Consider the following 19225-nt stretch of genomic DNA (forward strand, 5'->3'; position numbering starts at 1 on the left):
TCATTCTCATAGTTGTAACTACTGCTTGTATGTTGGTGACTGCTAAGTCTCTGTCTTTAGCCTTAACTTCTTTTCATGATCTCGGAGTTGTATACTCTGCAGGTACTTGCTGAATGTACTCACTGACACATCCCATAAGTACTTCTTGCTTGATATATCTAGAATGGAGCTCACTGTTTCTCCTGCATCTCTTCTTCCTCATTCATTCCCTTTCAGAATGGGGGCAGCTGTCTTCACAGGCCCCAAGCTGAACTTGGTGATCATCTGGAGATAAAAGATGAGAAGTCCCCTCATCTTTTATTTCCAGACGATCACCAAGTTCAGCTAATTTTACCTCAGTTCATATTCCTCATACTTGTCTTCTTCTGTTCCCACCATCTCTGTTATTCTTTCTCTCACCAGAACTATTACAGTGATGTCTTCATTCTTTTTTGTTTTTTTGAGATGGAGTCTCACTCTGTCACCTAGGCTGGAGTCCAGTGGTGCAATCCCGACTCACTGCAACCTCTCTGTCCCGGGTTCAAGTGATTCTCTTGCTTCAGCCACCTCAGTAGCTGGGATTACAGGCATCACCACCACACCCAGCTAATTTTTGTATTTGTAGTAGAGACAGGGTTTCACCATGTTGGCCAGGCTGGTCTCGAACTCCTGACCTCAGGTGATCTGCCCACCTTGGCCTCCCAAAGTGCTGGGATTACAGGCGTGAGCAACTGCGCCCGGCCCATTCATTCTTTTGACAAATATTTGTTGGGCCCCTATATGCCCTGAGGCAGGCACTGAGGATACAAGAGGCAAATAAGACATGGAAACTGTCTCAGGAAATTGATAATTAGTCCTTATTAGTCTCTATCCTTTCAAGCTTACCATCTTTAAATCCATCATCCACACTGACACCACAACTGTGTGGTATTAGTGTGTATATCTTACACTCATCTTTCCTGCTTAAAATCCTTCCTTAGTCTGCTGTCACTAACAGGATGAAGACCAAACTCCCTAGTTAGACTTATAAAACTTTCATAATCTGCACCATATTTACTTCTCCAGTCTTTTTTTTTTGAGACGGAGTCTCACTCTGTCGCTCAGGCTGGACTGCAGTGGTGCGATCTCCGCTCACTGCAAGCTCCGCCACTTCTCGGGTTCATGCCATTCTCCTGCCTCAGCCTCCCGAGAAGCTCGGACTACAGGCGCCTGCCACCACACCTGGCTAATTTTTTTTTGTATTTTTGGTAGAGACGGGGTTTCACTGACTAGTCTTTTATCTCACCACTGTGCGTCATTCTTTATACTCCCTTAAAACCAAACTACTTTTATTCCAGCCCCACACCAGGGCCATTTCTTTCCTTATGTGTCTTTGATGATGCTAATACCTGTCTGGAATTCCTTTCCTCCCCAATTCCTATTGAATTTTCAAAATATAACTCACTCCCAAGGGGTCCTGGAATAGGTGACTTTAGAGCAAATTCCATTCCTCTATGTATATTTTGGTCATAGTAACCATTGAATTGAAACTGTTGGCTTGTTTTTCTCTCTCATTAGACTAAAAGCACCTTGGGAGCAAGGGTCATGGTCTTAGTATTTTCCTATATTCTTTTAAAGCACAATATTCAGCACAGAGTAGATGCTCACATATTTATTGAATTGAACTGAAGCAGCTTACCTTGGCCTTCCAGCACGCTTAAATCCTTATTCTCCATCCATTCTCCTCCCTCGTTTAATGTAGAATATTTCTTTTCATCTTCCCTTTATCGTAGTATATAAGGGTTTCATCTTTTGATTAGTTTGAGTCTGTCAGCTGGCTTTTAGTGCAAGTGATAAATTCCAGTTGCATTGCCAAGTGGAGACCACGATGGACACAAGTTAGCTTTGTTGGATAGTGTATATGGCTAGTGATAGCCTGTAATGATACTGTTTCTTTTTCATTTATTCAGTGTGCCTGAATCAAATGTTATGCTTTCTTTACCAAATAATGAAACTTGCCAGGCATGGTGGTTCACACCTGCAATGCCAACCGTTTGGGAGGCCGAGGCAGGAGGATCACTTGAGCCCAGGAGTTTGAGACCACCCTGGGCAACATGGTGAGACCTTGTCTCTATAAAGAAAAAGAAAAAAAAATACCCGGGTGTGGTGGCGCACATCTGTGGTCCTAGCTATTTGGGTGGCTGAGGTGGGAGGATGACTTGATCCCAGGAGTTTGAGGTTGCAGTGTGCTATGAACATGCCTTGCCTCCAGCCTGGCTCACAGAGTGAAACTCTGTCTCAAAAAAAAAAAAAAAAAAAAAAGAAACATATACAATTATTTAACCATTAGGTTTCTCTTTTTTTATTTCCTTCGTTGTAATCTAAAGGTTTATATGGGGATGACAGACTGCAAACATCCATTCATTTAGTAGAACAGTGACTTCTTTACTGTCTTGTGCAATTGTTATAAAGCATTTTTCTCACTAAAGCTAGATTTTGAAGTGTTCCTATTTTTCTTTCTTAGCAACCCCAGCCTGAGAAAAAGTTCTCCTTTTCTTTATCTAATCTTGTAAGGCCTAGGCCTAAGGAAATGATATGTTTGCTTCATTGTGTGTTATTCACATTACTCCTGTATAACATAATCCGGAGTTAGACAAAGGTGTGGTGTTATCTGGTATAGTTTAATACTTATTGGTTCTCTTTCTCAGAACTTGATGGAGAGTTTGGATTCATTGCTTTGTGCAGAAGGTTCTGAAAGTCTGAAGAGTTTATGTCTGAAACTTCTCCTTTGCTTAGTGACCGTAAGTGACCTATGTTTGTCAAGGGTATTAATTGACAGGAGGGGCAATCCTGTTTGAATACTTGAGCCCACAGATAGAAGGAAAAAGAGAAAAAATATTCTCAACGGGGGTATTACATCACTCCCTTGTGTCTGGATGTATAGGAAGTTAGCTACATGGTCTTTTGCTTCCTCTTTGGAGCAACTACTGGTATTTTTAGCCTGCAGCCTATGTGATATTTTACTTTAGAAGTTTCATTTCAGGAGAGCTACTGTCTTCTGGATTGTCAGACTTGTCCTCATCAGGTCTTATTTGGAAATAGTTCTTGTGATTCTGAGCCTTTTTTTTTTTTTTTTTTTTTGAGACAGAGTCTTGCTCTGTCGCCCAGGCTGGAGTGCAATGGCATGATCTCGGCTCACTGCAACCTCTGCCTCCTGGGTTCAAGCAGTTCTGCCTCAGCCTCCCAAGTAGCTGGAATTACAGGCATGTGCCACCAAGTCCAACCAAATTTGTTTTTTTTCTGTATTTTTAGTAGAGATGGGGTTTCGCCATGTTGGCCAGCCTGATCTCGAACTCCTGACCTTAGGTGATCCATCTGCTCGAACTCCTGACCTTAGGTGATCCACCTGCCTTGGCCTCCCAAAGTGCTGGGATTATAGCTGTGAGCCACTGTGCCCAGCCGATTCTGAGTATTTTTACTTGTTTTGGCTTTTATTTATTTATTTTTTGAGGCGGAGTCTTGCTCTGTTGCCCAGGCCAGAGAGTGCAATGGCGTGATCTCGGCTCGCTGCAATCTCTACCTCCTGGGTTTGAGCAATTCTCCTGCCTCAGCCTCCCAAGAAGCTGGGATTACAGGCAGGTACAACCATGCCTGGCTAATTTTTGTATTTTTAGTAGAGATGGGGTTTCACCATGTTGGCCAGGCTGGTCTTGAACTCCTGACCTTGTGATCCACCCACTTCAGCCTCCCTAATTGCTGGGATTACAGGTGTGAGCCACTGCACTTGGGTAGCTTTGATTTTATAACTGTAGGCTGCCTGTACTTTCTAGTGGAAGGAGGGTGGGGTATTGATTATTTACTTAGGAGGGTCCCTTTCCCTGCCACCTCTTGAAGACTTCTGCATTCATAAACCTCTTCCTGTGCACTTGAGGAATGAAACCCAAGAAACTGTTAAGCAAATGCATATGTGAGGATATGAGAGAAACAATGAGGAGTTCAAAGACTTAGGAAATTTTAACTTGCTGATTTCCTACCCTTGTGTCTGTCTATTCAGGCTTTCATGACTTAAGGGACACTTGTGAAAGGTCTGCTAAGTTATCTAGTACAAATACTTTAATATTTCTGTTTCTCTTAGATGCTAGGGGAGGAGATTACATGAGATATCAGAATACCTCAGTACAGACTTTAAAAGGCCTTTTATTACATTCAGGTGACGGATAACATCAGCCAGAACACTATTCTCGAGTATGTAATGATCAACAGCATATTTGAAGCAATTTTACAGGTAGGTCAGTTCCCTTGTTACCTCCTCTCTTTGGGGTAAACCACCTCTTCAGGTTTTCTCTGTGTTCCCAGGAACCAGGAGTTAGCAGTCTCATGCATTTTTGGTTCTTGTTACAGATACTTTCCCATCCCCCAAGCCGTAGGGAGCATGGGTATGATGCTGTCGTCCTCTTGGCTTTGCTGGTGAACTATAGAAAATATGAGGTAACTGGATGCCTTAGTGGATAGTCATTATCTTCCTATAATCCTCTTTAATGTGGCCCCTCCTTAAGGACTTTGCTTAATAGAGAAGACATGTTCTTGATAAATGGTATATTGATTAATTTTGATAATCCAGATTCTAAAAATCCTATATTAAATGCATAGAGCAGAGGATCTAGTTTTTCAAAGGAATCCTGTGATGCAACTTCTAATTAAGTGAGTAAATACTCCCTGATGTAGTGATTCCCATACCCAGCTTATTAGAATCACCTAAGAACTTTTTTTTTGAGACGGAGTTTCGCTCTTGTTGCCCAGGCTAGAGTGCAATGGCATGATCTTGGCTCACCACAACCTCCGCCTCTCGGGTTCAAGCAATTCTCCTGCCTCAGTCTCCTAAGTGGCTGGGATTACAGGCATGTGGCACCACGCCTGGCCAATTTTGTATTTTTAGGAGAGATGGGATTTCTCCATGTTGGTTAGCTGGTCTCAGACTGCCAATGCTAAGTGATCTGCCCATCTTGGCCTCCCAAAGTGCTGGGATTACAGGTGTGAGCCACTGCGCCTGGCCTAGAACTTTTTAAAAAGAAAATATTGTGGCCGGATGCAGGTTCACGCCTGTAATCCCAGCACTTTGGGAGGCCGAAGCAGGTGGATCACGAGGTCAGGAGATCGAGACCATCCTGGCTAACACGGTGAAACCCCGTCTCTACTAAAAATACAGAAAAATTAGCTAGGCGTGGTGGTGGGTGCCTGTAGTCCCAGCTACTTGGGAGGTTGAGGCAGGAGAATGGCATGAACCTGGGAGATGGAGCTTGTAGTGAGCCCAGATCGCACCACTGCACTCCAGCCTAGGTGACAGAGTGAGATGTTGTCTCGAAAAAAAAAGGAAAAAAAAAATTTCTGGATCTTATTCTGGACACAGTAAATCAGTCTTTTGGGGGTGGTGGGAACAGGAACCTGGGAATTTTTTTTTTTTTTTTTTTAAGTTCCCCTGTTGAGTATGATGATTAGCCCAGGATTGAGAACCACTGACCTAGTGCATCTGTTTAGAAAGATTTAATTTTTGTATACTCATGTGTCTTTTAACAAGGATACATTCTGAGAAATGTGCCATTAGGCAGTTTTGTTGTCATGTGAATATGAGAGAGCATCTTTACACAAATTTAGATGGTATTGCCTATTACATACCTACGCCACATGGTATAGCCTATTTCTCCTAGGCTACAAACCTGGATAGCATATGACTATACATATGACAGTACTGAATACTGTAGGCAATTATAACACAATAGTAATTATTTATGTATTTAAGCATATCTAGGCTGGGCATGGTGATTCACACCTATAATCCTAGTGCTTTGGGAGGCTGAGATGGGAGGATCGCTTGAGGCCAGGAATTTGAGACCAGTCTTACTCAAATAGTAAGACACTGTCTCTACAAAAAAGAATTTTTTTAAATTAGCTGGTTGTGATGGTATGGGTCTGTAGTCTCAGCTACTTGAGGTGCTGAAGCAGGAGAATTGCTTGAGTCCAGGAGTTTGAGGCTACAGTGAGCCATGATTACACCACTGCACTCCAGTCTGGGTAACAGAGTGAGACCCTGTCTTTAAAAAACAAAAAAATTTAAGGCTGGGGATGGTGGCTCATGCCTGTAATCCCAGCACTTTGGGAGGCTAAGGCTGGTGGATTGCTTGAGCCCAGGAGTTCGAGACTGGCCTGGCCAACATGGCAAAACCCCGTCTATATTTTTAAAAATGCAAAAATTAGCCAGGCATGGTGGCACATACCCGAAGTCTCAGCTACTCAGGAGGCTGAGGTGGGAGGGTGGCTTGAGCCAGGGAGGTGGATGTTACGGTGAGCTGAGGTCGCGCCCCTGTACTCCAGCCTGGGTGACAAAGCCAGATCCTGTCTCAAAAATACGCACACACACACAAAACCTAAACCTAGAAAAGGTATGGTATAAGAGATATAAAATAGTTGTTGATCTTCATGAAGCATGAAAGAAACTGTAAATCATACACCTGAATAGGGCACTTACTACGAATGGAGCTTGCAGGACTGGAAATTGCTCTGGATGAGTCAGTGAGTGAGTGGTGAGTGAATGTGAAGGCCTAGGACATTACTGTAGACTACTATAGGCTTTTTTTTTTTTTTTTGAGACAGACTCTTGGTCTGTTGCCTAGGCTGTAGTGCAGTGGCGGAATCTCAGCTCACTGCAGTGTCCGCATCCCAGGTTCAAGTGATTGTCCTGCCTCAGCCTCCTAAGTAGCTGGGATTACAGGCACCTGCCACAATGCTCGGCTAATTTTTGTATTTTTAGTGGAGACAGGGTTTTACCGTGTTGGCCAGGCTGGTCTTGAACTGACCTCAAGAGATCCACCTCCCCGGCCTCCCAAAATGCTAGGATTACAGGTGTGAGCTACTGTGCCTGGCCAACTATTGACTTTATAAACATTGTACACTTTGGCTACGTTAAATTTATTAAATTTTTTCTTTCTTCCATAATAAATTAACTTACTGTAACTGTTTTACTTTATAAACTTTAAAAAATTTTTAAAGCTTTTTAACTCTCTTGTAATAACAGTTAGCTTAAAACAGAAACACATTGTACTATATTTTGTCATGTTTGAGATGACATGTTTGACATATTTGAGACCAGGCTGGTCTCAAACTCCTGACCTCACAGGGTCCAGATGATCAATATCTTTCACCTCCACATTTGGAAGGTCTTTAGGGAAATAACACACATGAAGCTGTTATCTCCTATGATAGTAATGCCTTCCTCTGGAATACCTGCTCAAGGACCCACCTTCAGCTGTTTTACAGTTAACTTTTTTTTTTAAATAAGTAGAAGGAGTACACTAGAAAATAACAATAAAAAGTATAGTGTAGGCTGGGCATGGTGGCTTATGCCTGTAATCTCAGCACTTGGGGAGGCTGAGGCGGGTGGATCACATGAGGTCAGGAGTTTGAGAAACCCGATCTCTACTAAAAATACAAAAATTAGCTGGGCATGGTGATGTGCATCTGTAATCCCAGCTACTTGGGAGGCTGATGCACGAGAGTCACTTGAACCCAGGAGGTGGAGGTTGCAGTGAGCTGAGATCGCACCACTGCACTCCAGCCTGGGTGAAAGAGCAAAACTCCATCTCAAAAGAAAAAAAAGTATAGTATAGTAAACACATAAACCAGTAACATAGTCGATCATTGTCATTATCAAGTATTAGGTACTATGCATGATTGTATGTGCGTGTGCCACCATGCCCAGCTAACTTTTTGTATTTTTGATAGAAATGGAGTTCACCATATTGCCTAGGCTGGTCTCGAACCCCTGCCCTCAAGTGATCTGCCCACTTCAGCCTCCCAAAGGGCTGGGATTACAGGAGTGAGCCACCGTGCCTGGCTGATAACTGTATGTGCTATACTTTTATATGACTGGCAGCACAGTAGGTTTCTTTACATTGTTATCACCACAAATACATGAGTAATGAATGCGTTGCACTATGTGATAATGGCTAAAAATGTCACTAGGTTATAGGGATTTTTCAGTTCCATTATAGTCTCATGGGACCACCATAGTATATGCAGTCCATTATGGATCAAAATGTCCTTATGCGGCACATGACTGTATATCACATCTCCTTATGCAGTCTGCTTATGTAAGTATCACTGTTGGCATAGAAACTCCTTCTGATTTTAATGAAAAATTGAAGACAATGCCTTATTCATAGGAGTTCTGGAGTTCTTTTGGCCCCTGAATTAATCAGGGTGCAGATTTATAGGTTTTTGAGAGAAGAGCAGAACCCAGAGATTTATACTTGGGTTGGCACATATACTTGATTCCCTTCAAAAGGCAGAATACACAGAAAAGGAAGGGGACCACTCAAGGAAGACTGAGGGCTTCATTGGGCTTCATTGGGCTTCATTGGAGATTGCTTTTGAGGAGTAGGAAGCATTTGGCACTGAGTCCTGGGCACTAGGAGTACTTTACTGAACCCAAAAGTCAGGAGCTGCACTGAGGCAACCTGACTTTCTTCACTTAATAAATAGCGGTACTGTGAGAACTGGGCCAGCTGGAGAGAGAATTTTCTTTTTTGAGCTTCTGGATCTTCACCTAGTGATTTTTTTTTTTTTTTTTTTTTTTGGAGACGGAGTCTCGCTCTGTCGCCCAGGCTGGAGTGCAGTGGCGCGATCTCGGCTCACTGCAAGCTCCGCCTCCCGGGTTCACGCCATTCTCCTGCCTCAGCCTCCCGAGTAGCTGGGACTACAGGCGCCCACAACCGCGCCCGGCTAATTTTTTGTATTTTTAGTAGAGACGGGGTTTCACTGTGATCTCGATCTCCTAACCTTGTGATCCGCCCGCCTCGGCCTCCCAAAGTGCTGGGATTACAGGCGTGAGCCACCGCGCCCGGCCACCTAGTGATTATTGATATGATTCCTAGTTAGGCTTTATTTGGCCAGGTTGAAAGTGATGGGTAACAAAATCTGGAGCTTATTCTTATAAGAAGAGATATGGAAGAAGGGGAGGCTTTGAGAAAGGAATACTTAAAGAGGGACTAGAATATGCAGAGCAATGTTAATGTGTTATAAATTCCAGTTTCTGATTGCTTTCATTGTCTTGGAGGAACTGATGAATGGTAGGTAGAGCTCCTAATAAATATGAAATTTATTCCCAACACCCGTTTTACTGATGATCTGGAGGGGCTGGCATGGTAGCCATTTTGATCTCTGTCATGTGTAATAGCCTCTGGGGCCTTATTACAATAGCAAGAAAAATAGCTATGGAAAAATGCTGAGAATAGTTAAAGAGAGGTGAGGGTTATATGTGATGGGAACACACTATCATCAGTAATGAATATTTTCGGACCATTCTGCTGGATGCAGGCCACTCTGAGGCAATGGCTTGGCTTCGCTGATTGTGATCTGAATCCTGGCTCAACTCAGTAGGGCTCTCTGAAATGTCAGCCTGAACTATTGGACATGGCCAAGGAACTGGAGAGAATCATATTTCTGGAATGAAGTATGCATCTCTAGTCTTTCAGAAGCCCCCAGAAGAATTAATATAGCGGGCAAGGGCGAGCTGGTGGGCCTAATTTATCTGGGCTTTGCGGCTTTTGATATAAATCATTCACCAGAAACCATTAAGGAAGCCTGATGATCATGGAGTAGGAAGGTTTTTGACAGGAACATGAAGAATTCCAGATAAACATAGCAAAACAGAAGCTGATGAAATTCTGTGCAAACTAGCGTGAGAGAGTGTGCTGGGGAGAATAGCATTCTAGCCACCAGCACAATCAATCTCATGACCAATGGGGTACGTTGTAACCTTTCCGGAAAGGTACCAAGGCACAGCGAGGCTGGGTACCCAACTAAGCACAGAAAAAGTGAAGAAGTTGTTGGACTTAAGGAATAAAAGTGATGGAAAAGATACCATGTAGTAAATGTGTAGTTCTTCCTCACTTCAAGTAATGTGTTCCACTTTAATAATTTCATCTAAAAAGACAAAAGAGCCCCCAAAAAAGGTCTAGGGAAGAGCAATGGAAAACGGTAAGTGTACCTGCAATCAAATAAAGGCAGGACCCTATTAGAGTGATACTGTGAAGACTCACAGAGTTTGTAATTCTGTCTTATAGATGAAAAGTAGATTTCCTCCAGTTTTAAAAAGTGATCAGTACAACAGGGGTATAGTTTAAATAATAGGCCTCTGGTAAAATAGAAATTTTCACAACATTAAGATCCTAGCTTTCTAGGCTGGCCAAGTCTCCTGAGATGAAGTGACTCAGATCCCAACTGTTTCCTCGAGCATGACATTTCTCAGAAATTACCATATTGTTTATTATGTCTAATTGCAAGTTGTTCCTTTTCTTCCCACACTGCCCTTTTTCTTAAAGAGCTTTCCTTTGAATGTGATAATAATGTAAAAGAAGAAAAAATACAGCTACCTGTACCAAATATTAAGCCTATAGCGTGTACCAGCTATTGTGCTAAGGATTTGATGTGTCTTACTTCATTTAAGCCTTATAGCAACCCCAGGAGAAGAAAATACAGGTTGCCATCTCTAATCTGAAAATCTGAAATTCAAAATGCCCCAAATCTGAAACTTTTTGAATACCAACATGACACTCAAAGGAAATGCTCATTGGAGCATTTCAGATTTTTGGATTAGGGATGCTTAACAGGTAAGTATAATGCACATATTCCAACATGTTAAAAAAATCCAAAATCATAAGTGCTTCTATCCCAAATGTTTGTTTGATTGATTGATCAAGACAGGGTCTCACTCTGTCACCGAGGCTGGAGTGCAAGGACGTGATCACAGCTCACTGCAGCCTTGACCTCCTGGACTCAAGTGATTCTCACACTTCATCCTTCCGAGTAGCTGGGACTACAGGCATGTGCCACTATGCCCGGCTAACTTTTTAAATTTTTTGTAGAGATAGGGTTTTGCCATGTTGCCCAAGCTGGTCTTGAACTCCTGGCCTCAAGTGATCCTCCCACCATGGCCTCCCAAAGTGTTAGGATTACAGGCATGAGCCACCGTGTCCAGCCCTAAAGCATTTTAGATGAGATACTCAACCTGTATCCTCATTTTACAGATGAGGAAATAGAAACTTAGCTTTATGTGCCTAATTTGCCACAATTAATAAGCAGAAGAACTAGAATGCAAATGTTTGCTTGGAAATCAGATGACCCCGATTAAAACCTAAAACAGGCTGGGTGCAGTGGCTCACGCCTATAATCCCAGCACTTTGGGAGGCCGAGGCAGGTGGGTCACCTGAGGTCAGGAGTTTGAGACCAGCCGGACCAACATGGAGAAACCCTATCTCTACTAAAAATACAAACTTAGCTGGGTGTGGTGGCATGTGCCTGTAGTCCCAGCTACTTGGGAGGCTAAGGCAGGAGAATCGCTTGAACCTGGGAGGCGGAGGTTGTGATGAGCCAAGATCGTGCGATTGCATTCCAGCCTGGGCAACAAGAGTGAAACTCCGTCTCAAAACAAAAACAAAAAAACAAAAAACTAAAACCTAAAACAGTCTTCTTTTGGGAAGATGAGTGATTAGAACTTTCAAAAATTATGCCAAGAAATAGTGGTCTGCTCTTTTTAGTATTACTGTCATCAATCTAAGTCAGCCACTTTTGCTTGATTTTCTTTTCCGAGGACCCACTTGCATGGGAGCTTCCCTGAGGTCTGTAGAATCAGCAGAATTTGACTGTTGGTTGTAGGAAGAAGTGTTGAGAGCCTTCCTTCTGTCAGATCAAGTAACAAATGGAGTGGGTTTTACACCTTAAGTTGTGTTGCAGTAAACCTTATAAACATTTGGGCTGTTAAGAAAGCAAAGCTGTCTCTTTCTCTGTTCCCAGTTGACATGCGAAAGATGCCCTCAGAAGCTCAGTTGAATAGGTCTGTGTGGGGAATGAGCCTTTCAGTTGAGTTTTCAAGTTTCTCAGTAATGAGTTTTTTTGGTAGCTGTAGAAACTGCCAGTCTGAGAACTATTGTTCCTTGCTTCTCCTGGATTAGAATTGGTGCCTGATCTATATGAAATCTTTCCTCATGTCCTATATGTGTAAGGAAAGGTCATTGGTTCTCATCCCCTTTGTGGGAGATGATCCAATTGCTTTATGAGTTTAAATATATGACCATTTTCTTATGCTGCCCGACTGAGATTGGGTCTGGAAAAACCTGAGAACTCTTCCAGTGCTCTAAGTGATGGGACAATCATTAAATCCCAGTGTCCTGACCAGATTGTTGTTTGGGTATTTACATCCTTTTTTTCAGTTCTCCCTGCAGCGTTATTTGGGTATCAGATCTCCATAAACGGCCTCTCTGGCTGTTAAGCAGCTGCCACCTTCCACCCCAAGGTGGCTTTGTTTTACGGGTGGGTGAATCAGTCCTTGCATATAGTTTGTGAAATGGTTAGGAAGCCTTTGGGATGAAAATATAAGTTAACAACTTATAAATATGTGCCTTATGGCAAGCTTTTATGTTCCCCAAAAGATGGCTATCCCTATGGACTTAGTAAATTATTGGTAGGGTAGGACAAAGTGAGTGTTGTGGAGCATTCACTTACTTTTTAGATGCAAGTAAGAGGGAAAGATGGTAGAAGTGGTGGACATAGGGCCTGCACTGATTCAGCCTAAGGGAAAATACAGGTAGAACAGAACTGAGGTGTGTATGTGTATTTGTGTGTACACTTGATGAATGCCCAGACACACTGAGAAATTAACTGGAAATGGGAGGAGTCAGCAGGCAATGTGGATTGGGACTGTGTATCAGGAGCATCACTGTAGAGGGCCTTATAGAGCATTTTTGTTAACACTTTAAAGATAGCTAACGGGTTTTCTTAACTAGGTCAGACTTACCTGGAGTCTCTTCTCTTATTTAACAGTCTGTGAATCCTTATATTGTGAAGCTATCTATCGTGGATGATGAGGCCACACTCAATGTGAGTATCTGGATCCTTGTGTATTGTCTTACTTATTTGCATTCGGTGGCATTACTTTCAGTGGAAAGTACATTTAGAACAGAGAGCAGAGGGCTGTTCTGTCAATTTCATCTGGTTATAGAGAGGGAATTAATATTTCTTTTTAGTGCATCAGTGCTACTGTTTTACTGTCTTCTGACTTATTATCATGGAAGGAAGATTTGAGGGAACATTTGCTTGCTAATCATGATGAAGTGGTTATGTTTCATGTTATAGTGTGCTGAAGTTGATTATCCTGCAAAGTTAATAAATTACACATTCAAGAATAAGAAACCTTAGATGACTAAATGATGGGAGATTCCTTCTTTTAGAACTAACCAGATAGTATTTATAGCCTGACTTGGTGAAGCTGAAACATGGGGATGATCTGTATCTACTGTATATATCCTTGAAAGTTTGGGAAATAATATCTGATCTCTGAATATAGGGAGGAAGAAGATGACCAGGTGTCTTGCTTTATTCCCTTTGCATCCTACCCTATTCCTTCTTTACAATTTCCTTTATGAAAAAAATGCACACATGATTCATGCTGTGGCCTTAATTGATCTTTGTGTTATGCATCAGAGGTTCTCAGGGAAGTTGATAAGTCACTTTAACGTGTATTGGATGCTACTTCCCTTTACATTCCTGTGGCTTGAAAGAAAGTAGCTTATCTATGTGCACCTTCGTTTAGCATGGACTCATTGTCACTTTGCTATGGCTGTTTTTGGAGACATTTGAGGGCTTTTTGTTTGAAGATTCTAACTGGATCTTGTCTTTCAGAGTGAAAATGATCCCAGTGAAATTGTCAACAATCTGGGCCCTGGTCTGTTTCACTGCTTGATTATCCATTTTAATTGTACCTGGGAACATTAAGATAATTAGATAAGAAAAATCTTCCCAAAGAACTTCCTTTTGATGCTTTGACAGTGCCTTTCAGAATTTCTGTCCTTGTCGCCAACTTTCAGGCAGGACTTCCTGGGCTAATTAGTGTTATTTCTGACCTAGTTCTAGCATCATCACCAACCCTCAAAGGCTGCTGTCTTATTTCACCTATGCTATCTTTTCCCTTCTAGGGAATGGGGCTTGTAATTGCTCAGGCTTTATCTGAGTACAACAGGTAAGTCCACCTTTCCAGAATGGAAGGGGGTCTGATTTTCATTTGAATTGGTTGTTCGAGTTTTGTTAGAGTTCTTGGGTGAAATTCCCTTACCTAGTCCAAGAGTATTCAGAGGTACAGGCCCTGGCAGATGTATTTGCTCTAGCTTTGCTTGATGGCCTTAGCAGGGATTGTTTTTAACACCAGGGGAAAAGTAGCCACTAGGTTAATGTCTCTTAAGGCAATTAGGCACATTCCTTTGCAACTCTTGGTATTTTATTACAGAGCATTTTAACTAGTCTTCCAGCCACAAGTGGGCACTTCCATTTAGTCCAGTGTATCATACAAATATATAAAAAAGGCTGTGGAGACTGCTTTTTTGTCATCTTAAAAAATATATAAAGGGAGAAAGTATATTAAGCCCTAGTTTGACAGATGTTTCTTTTTTATTGGGAATAAACCTCAACTTCCCAGAGTCCCTGTTTCTCCTGGGGGCTCCCTTCATCGATGCTTGCTTTCCCTTTTGCTGGAAGGATCTGACATTAGTGAATGGAGACCAGAAGTATCCCTAATCCTGGCAAGGGCCAGGCAGGATCTTTCATGCTCCTCTCTAGACTTTTCTCACACACAGTTGGGTATCAGAACTTCAAATCTGTCCCATCTCTCCAGAGAGTTTAGTTTACTGATTTCCTTCCTCCTCCTTTAAAAAGAAACAAGATTTTCAGTGTTTTAGCCCTAAAGTAATTTTACTGTCACACTTTTCAAGTAATAGATTGTTTAAGAAATAACTGGAGGCCGGGCGCGGTGGCTCAAGCCTGTAATCCCAGCACTTTGGGAGGCCGAGGTGGGCGGATCACGAGGTCAGGAGATCAAGACCATCCTGGCTAACACGTTGAAACCCCGTCTCTACTAAAAAAAAAATACAAAAAACTAGCCAGGCGACATGGCGGGTGCCTGTAGTCCCAGCTACTTGGGAGGCTGAGGCAGGAGAATGGCGTAAGCCTGGGAGGTGGAGCATGCAGTGGGCTAAGATCCGGCCACTGCACTCCAGCCTGGGTGACAGAGCCAGACTCTGTCTCAAAAGAAAAAAAACCAAAAAAAAAAAAAAAACAAAAAGAAATAACTGGATCAGCTATATGTTAGGGCACTTTTGCAGCCTGCTTTCTAAGTCTAAGTCTCTCCCAAAGTAACCAGGCATTTTGGTACACACTACCTCAAGAGCAGACAGGTGCCTCTTAGCTTGCAGGGATTGTCGTAATGCTTGATTGTCATGATGCGTTAGTTTTCTGGAGTCAGAGAATTTTAAGAGTGCTCCACCCTGGCCGGGTGCAGTGGCTCACTCCTGTAATCCCAGCACTTTGGGAGGCCGAGGCAGGTAGATCACAAGGTCAGGAGATCGAGACCATTCTGGCTAACACGGTGAAACCCCGTCTCTACTAAAAATACAAAAAATTAGCCGGGCGTGGTGGCGGGCGCCGGATGCAGGAGGCTGAGGCAGGAGAATGGCGTGAACCTGGGAGGCGGAGCTTGTAGTGAGCCGAGATCACGCCACTACACTCCAGCCTGAGCAACAGAGTGAGACTCTGTGTCAAAAAAAAAGGGGGGGAGGCTTTGCCCTGATTACCCCAAATGCCAAAGACAAAGACATACTTGATAAATAATCCTAAAGTTGAATTTAGTTCTTTTTGTTTAGGCAGTATAAAGACAAGGAAGAAGAACACCAAAGTGGTTTCTTCTCTGCTTTAACAAATATGGTAAGTCCTGCTTTTTTTTTGTTTTTTTCTCCTGAAAAAAACAGAAACAGTGTTGTCTGCAGGGGTGGACAAATTGGGCTTCGAAGTTCAGATATTTGAAGTGATGGCATGATGACGAGAGAGGCTGCTCAGAGCAGATTTTCTTGGGGAGTGTATTTCCTTTAGTGAATTTCTTTCTTTCTTTTTTTTTTTAATCCCCACTTTCGATGTACCTTTAGTGAGATTCAAAACCAAGTGACATAGGGGAAAGGAGAGCTTTGGTTTCTCTGGTACTTCGTTTTTCCACATTAGTTAATTAATTAATTAATTTTTTAAAGGCTAAAGAAAAGGTACACGTTAAGCTAGAATTTGCTTCCTGAAGAGTTGGCTCCGTTTGGGCACTGACCTTGTGGAACACAGTATAGTAGGGTTTGGATCTGAGTCCTCCCGTGAATGCACCTTTGCTGTCTGCCATGGCTGTTTGGTCCTCATAGCTGGTTCCAGGGTTGAGCGATTGTGCAGTAGATCTGGGCCACTCTTCTAATAGCTTAGGGTTTGGGCGTAGAGGTCTGAATTTTGGGGAAGTTATTGGTCCAGTTTACAAGACTCCAGGGCAAGGTTTCTTGGCATTTGGTACCAGATAATCTGGGGCTGATTTTGAAGAGAGAAATCTAGGAGATTCTAGAATCTAGGCAGATTCAGAAAGTCTATCTTCTGGGCATTATTATCCAAGTAATCAGTTCTAGGGCAAGACAATTTTTTGGTTAATTGCAAGAAGCAGTTGCCCCCTCTCCTCCTCCACTTCTGCAATTTTTTTCCCCCACTGCTTATGAATTGTTCCTTCTGCCTTCTCAGCCTGTTCTCAGGGAGGGGCCTGATAAACGCTTTAACTCCAAAATGTAAATGAGTAAACTCTCTCAGGGGCCAGAGAAGTATGGGTTTTGTATTGGTGTTTGATTAAATGAATTAGATACAATTATACTGCTCCCAGACATCTCTGCCTTTCAGTCAAGTTTTCAGAAAGTTTTGTACCAGACATACGAAGCTCTAGCAGCATAGGTTTGTGTATAGTTTCAAGCATAATTAAGGAAGTGGAAGAGGTATTTTTTAGGGGGAGTAGTCATCTTAGTGCCTCTGATATCATATACATTAGAGGCAGCCTACTCCATTTACTTATTCACTTGCTCTGACTAGGACACAAACTAAAGATTTTGTTATCTGAAAAATGGAGAGTGGATCTCATATAGACAGCTTTGGTCTGAAACCCAAATATTGTTCCCAAAGATAGCTCTATGTTGGCTGAAGTCAGCCTGCTTTTGTGAAGTTTTTCCTAGGTTAGTTTCTGACTTCAAATAAGCAACTTCTAGGAAAGATACAGAGTGATGAGGATGTGCAGGTTAACTGTCAGAGTGACTAAACTTACACACTGAAAAGGAGAGTTGGACAAAAGTACTAGGCTTTTTCTTTTAAGGCCCTTTTTAAGGCAAGATGATTTAGTAGGATTCTCATTATTTCATTTATTACTTATGAGTCTTTTAAGATTTTCAAAGTGGGCTGGTTTTGGTGTGTGTGACTTATGGCCCGGAGTTCCAAGTTCTCCCCAGCTGGAAGCAGCTTGTTTCTTTCACTGATGAAAGGCTTCTAGGCACAAAGCTCCTCTCATATCCTCCTGCTATAAGTCTGCAATTCCCCTTTTCTTCCACAGGTGGGCAGCATGTTCATAGCAGATGCACATGAGAAAATCTCAGTACAGTAAGTGCCTGACATTCTTGTGCAGTGACTGGGACTTTAGTGTGGGCTATCCTGCTGGATATGAGAATGTGCAGTGTAACCTCTTGTTAATCTTTTACAGAGTCATGCTTTTGTTGGTGATTTTCCAATGTTTCATGGGTTTTGAACAATAATGGACCCTTAGACATTTCTGTTTTTCATATGTATTGGGTGACAATAAGCTGACAACTGTTGCCAGCCTATCTCTGCAATGAAACAAAAGAGTGATGGGTGTCTGAGCCAGTTGAGGACTTAACTGGGTTGAGGTGGAAAAACAGAGGGAAGATAATGAAGTAGATGAGAACTGCTCCTAAGGAATTAAAGTGAAGGCCCTAACTCTTGCCTATACACTTTTGCATATGCCCAAATGGCGAGTAAAGGGGAACTTTAGAAATGCAAAGGAATTGATAATGAGGTGCTGGGGTGCAATCCAATCTTATCTTCATGGTTATATTGTTTTAACTCCCCCAGTATAAAAGCCACTCTAATTTATTCTCTTTCTCTTTAGAACCAATGAGGCCATTCTTCTGGCACTTTATGAAGCTGTTCATTTAAATCGCAACTTCATCACAGTATTAGCTCAGGTTGGTTACATTAAAAATCCCAGTGTTTTTTTTTCTCCCTAAGTTTCATACCGATTCATTCCATTGAAAAGCATATCTGTCTGTACTTGTTTAAACCCTGCTTTGCATTGGTAAGTGGTGGTAACAAGGGTTGAATCAGTTGCCTTTGTTTCGTGCTGTCCTCAACTATGTATGTTTCCATCCAGTGCTGAAATGAGTCTAATAACGTGCAAAGTTAGTTTTTTTGGACAGTTTACTGATCCTGTTAATGCAAATGAGTTGTGATGACTTCATTTTGCTCACTAGAAATCCCTGGTATTATCTGCTATGTGGATTTTTATATTGGGCTTTCTGCTTTCCACACCACTATGGAATTACAACTGGAGATAAAATAGGCCAAACCACTCATCTTATTATCTCACCAATTTCCAGAGGAAAAAAATAAAAAATATCTTGGCCAGGTTAAAGTTAGCTGTTAACAGATAATGTGGTTTATATACATTGAAAGGAAGTCATAGAATACTGAGCGCCGGACCCTGTGCTGTGGTTCATGTCTGTAATCCCAGCACTTTGGGAGGCTGGGGTGGGTGGATCACAAGGTCAGGAGATTGAGACTATCCTGGCTAACATGGTGAAACTCTGTCTCTACTAAAAATACACACACAAAAAAAATTAGCTGGGCGTGGTAGTGGGTGCCTGTAGTTCCAGCTGCTTGGGAGGCTGAGGCAGGAGAATGGCGTGAACCTGGGAGGCAGAGCTTGCAGTGAGCCGAGATTGCACTATTGCACTCCAGACTGGGTGACAGAGTGAGACTCTTATCTCAAGGAAAAATAAATAAGTAAACAACAAAACAAAATAAAAAGCAAAAAAAACCCCAGAATACTGAGCGATGGGTCACATGCCTGAGGGATAGCCGCAGTAATTGGCATAGAAGAGGACTAAAGTAGACCGAGAACTCAAGAGCTGTCCATGAAAGCCCTTTTAGGCCGGGCGCGGTGGCTCAAGCCTGTAATCCCAGCACTTTGGGAGGCCGAGGCGTGTGGATCACGAGGTCAGGAGATTGAGACCATCCTGGCTAACATGGTGAAACCCCGTCTCTACTAAAAATACAAAAAACTAGCCGGGCGTGGTGGCGGGCGCCTGTAGTCCCAGCT

General features: G+C 42.5%; 1 protein-coding gene across 4 annotated transcripts in view; it reads left to right on the forward strand.

Moving 5' to 3' along the window:
• ARMH3 (armadillo like helical domain containing 3) overlaps positions 1-19225 on the forward strand; it is a 223436-nt gene that overhangs the window by 32193 nt on the left and 172018 nt on the right. For all 4 annotated transcript variants that reach the window (XM_071069235.1, XM_071069234.1, XM_071069233.1 and 1 more), the window contains exons 6-13: positions 2667-2759; positions 4169-4243; positions 4360-4446; positions 12832-12888; positions 13983-14026; positions 15699-15759; positions 17444-17490; positions 18017-18092. In XM_071069235.1, the coding sequence (XP_070925336.1) occupies positions 2667-2759; positions 4169-4243; positions 4360-4446; positions 12832-12888; positions 13983-14026; positions 15699-15759; positions 17444-17490; positions 18017-18092 (540 nt within the window). The remainder of the gene's footprint in view (positions 1-2666; positions 2760-4168; positions 4244-4359; positions 4447-12831; positions 12889-13982; positions 14027-15698; positions 15760-17443; positions 17491-18016; positions 18093-19225) is intronic.

Source organism: Macaca nemestrina, chromosome 9 (genome assembly GCF_043159975.1).
Source record: "Macaca nemestrina isolate mMacNem1 chromosome 9, mMacNem.hap1, whole genome shotgun sequence".
Classification (NCBI taxonomy): Eukaryota; Metazoa; Chordata; class Mammalia; order Primates; family Cercopithecidae; genus Macaca; species Macaca nemestrina.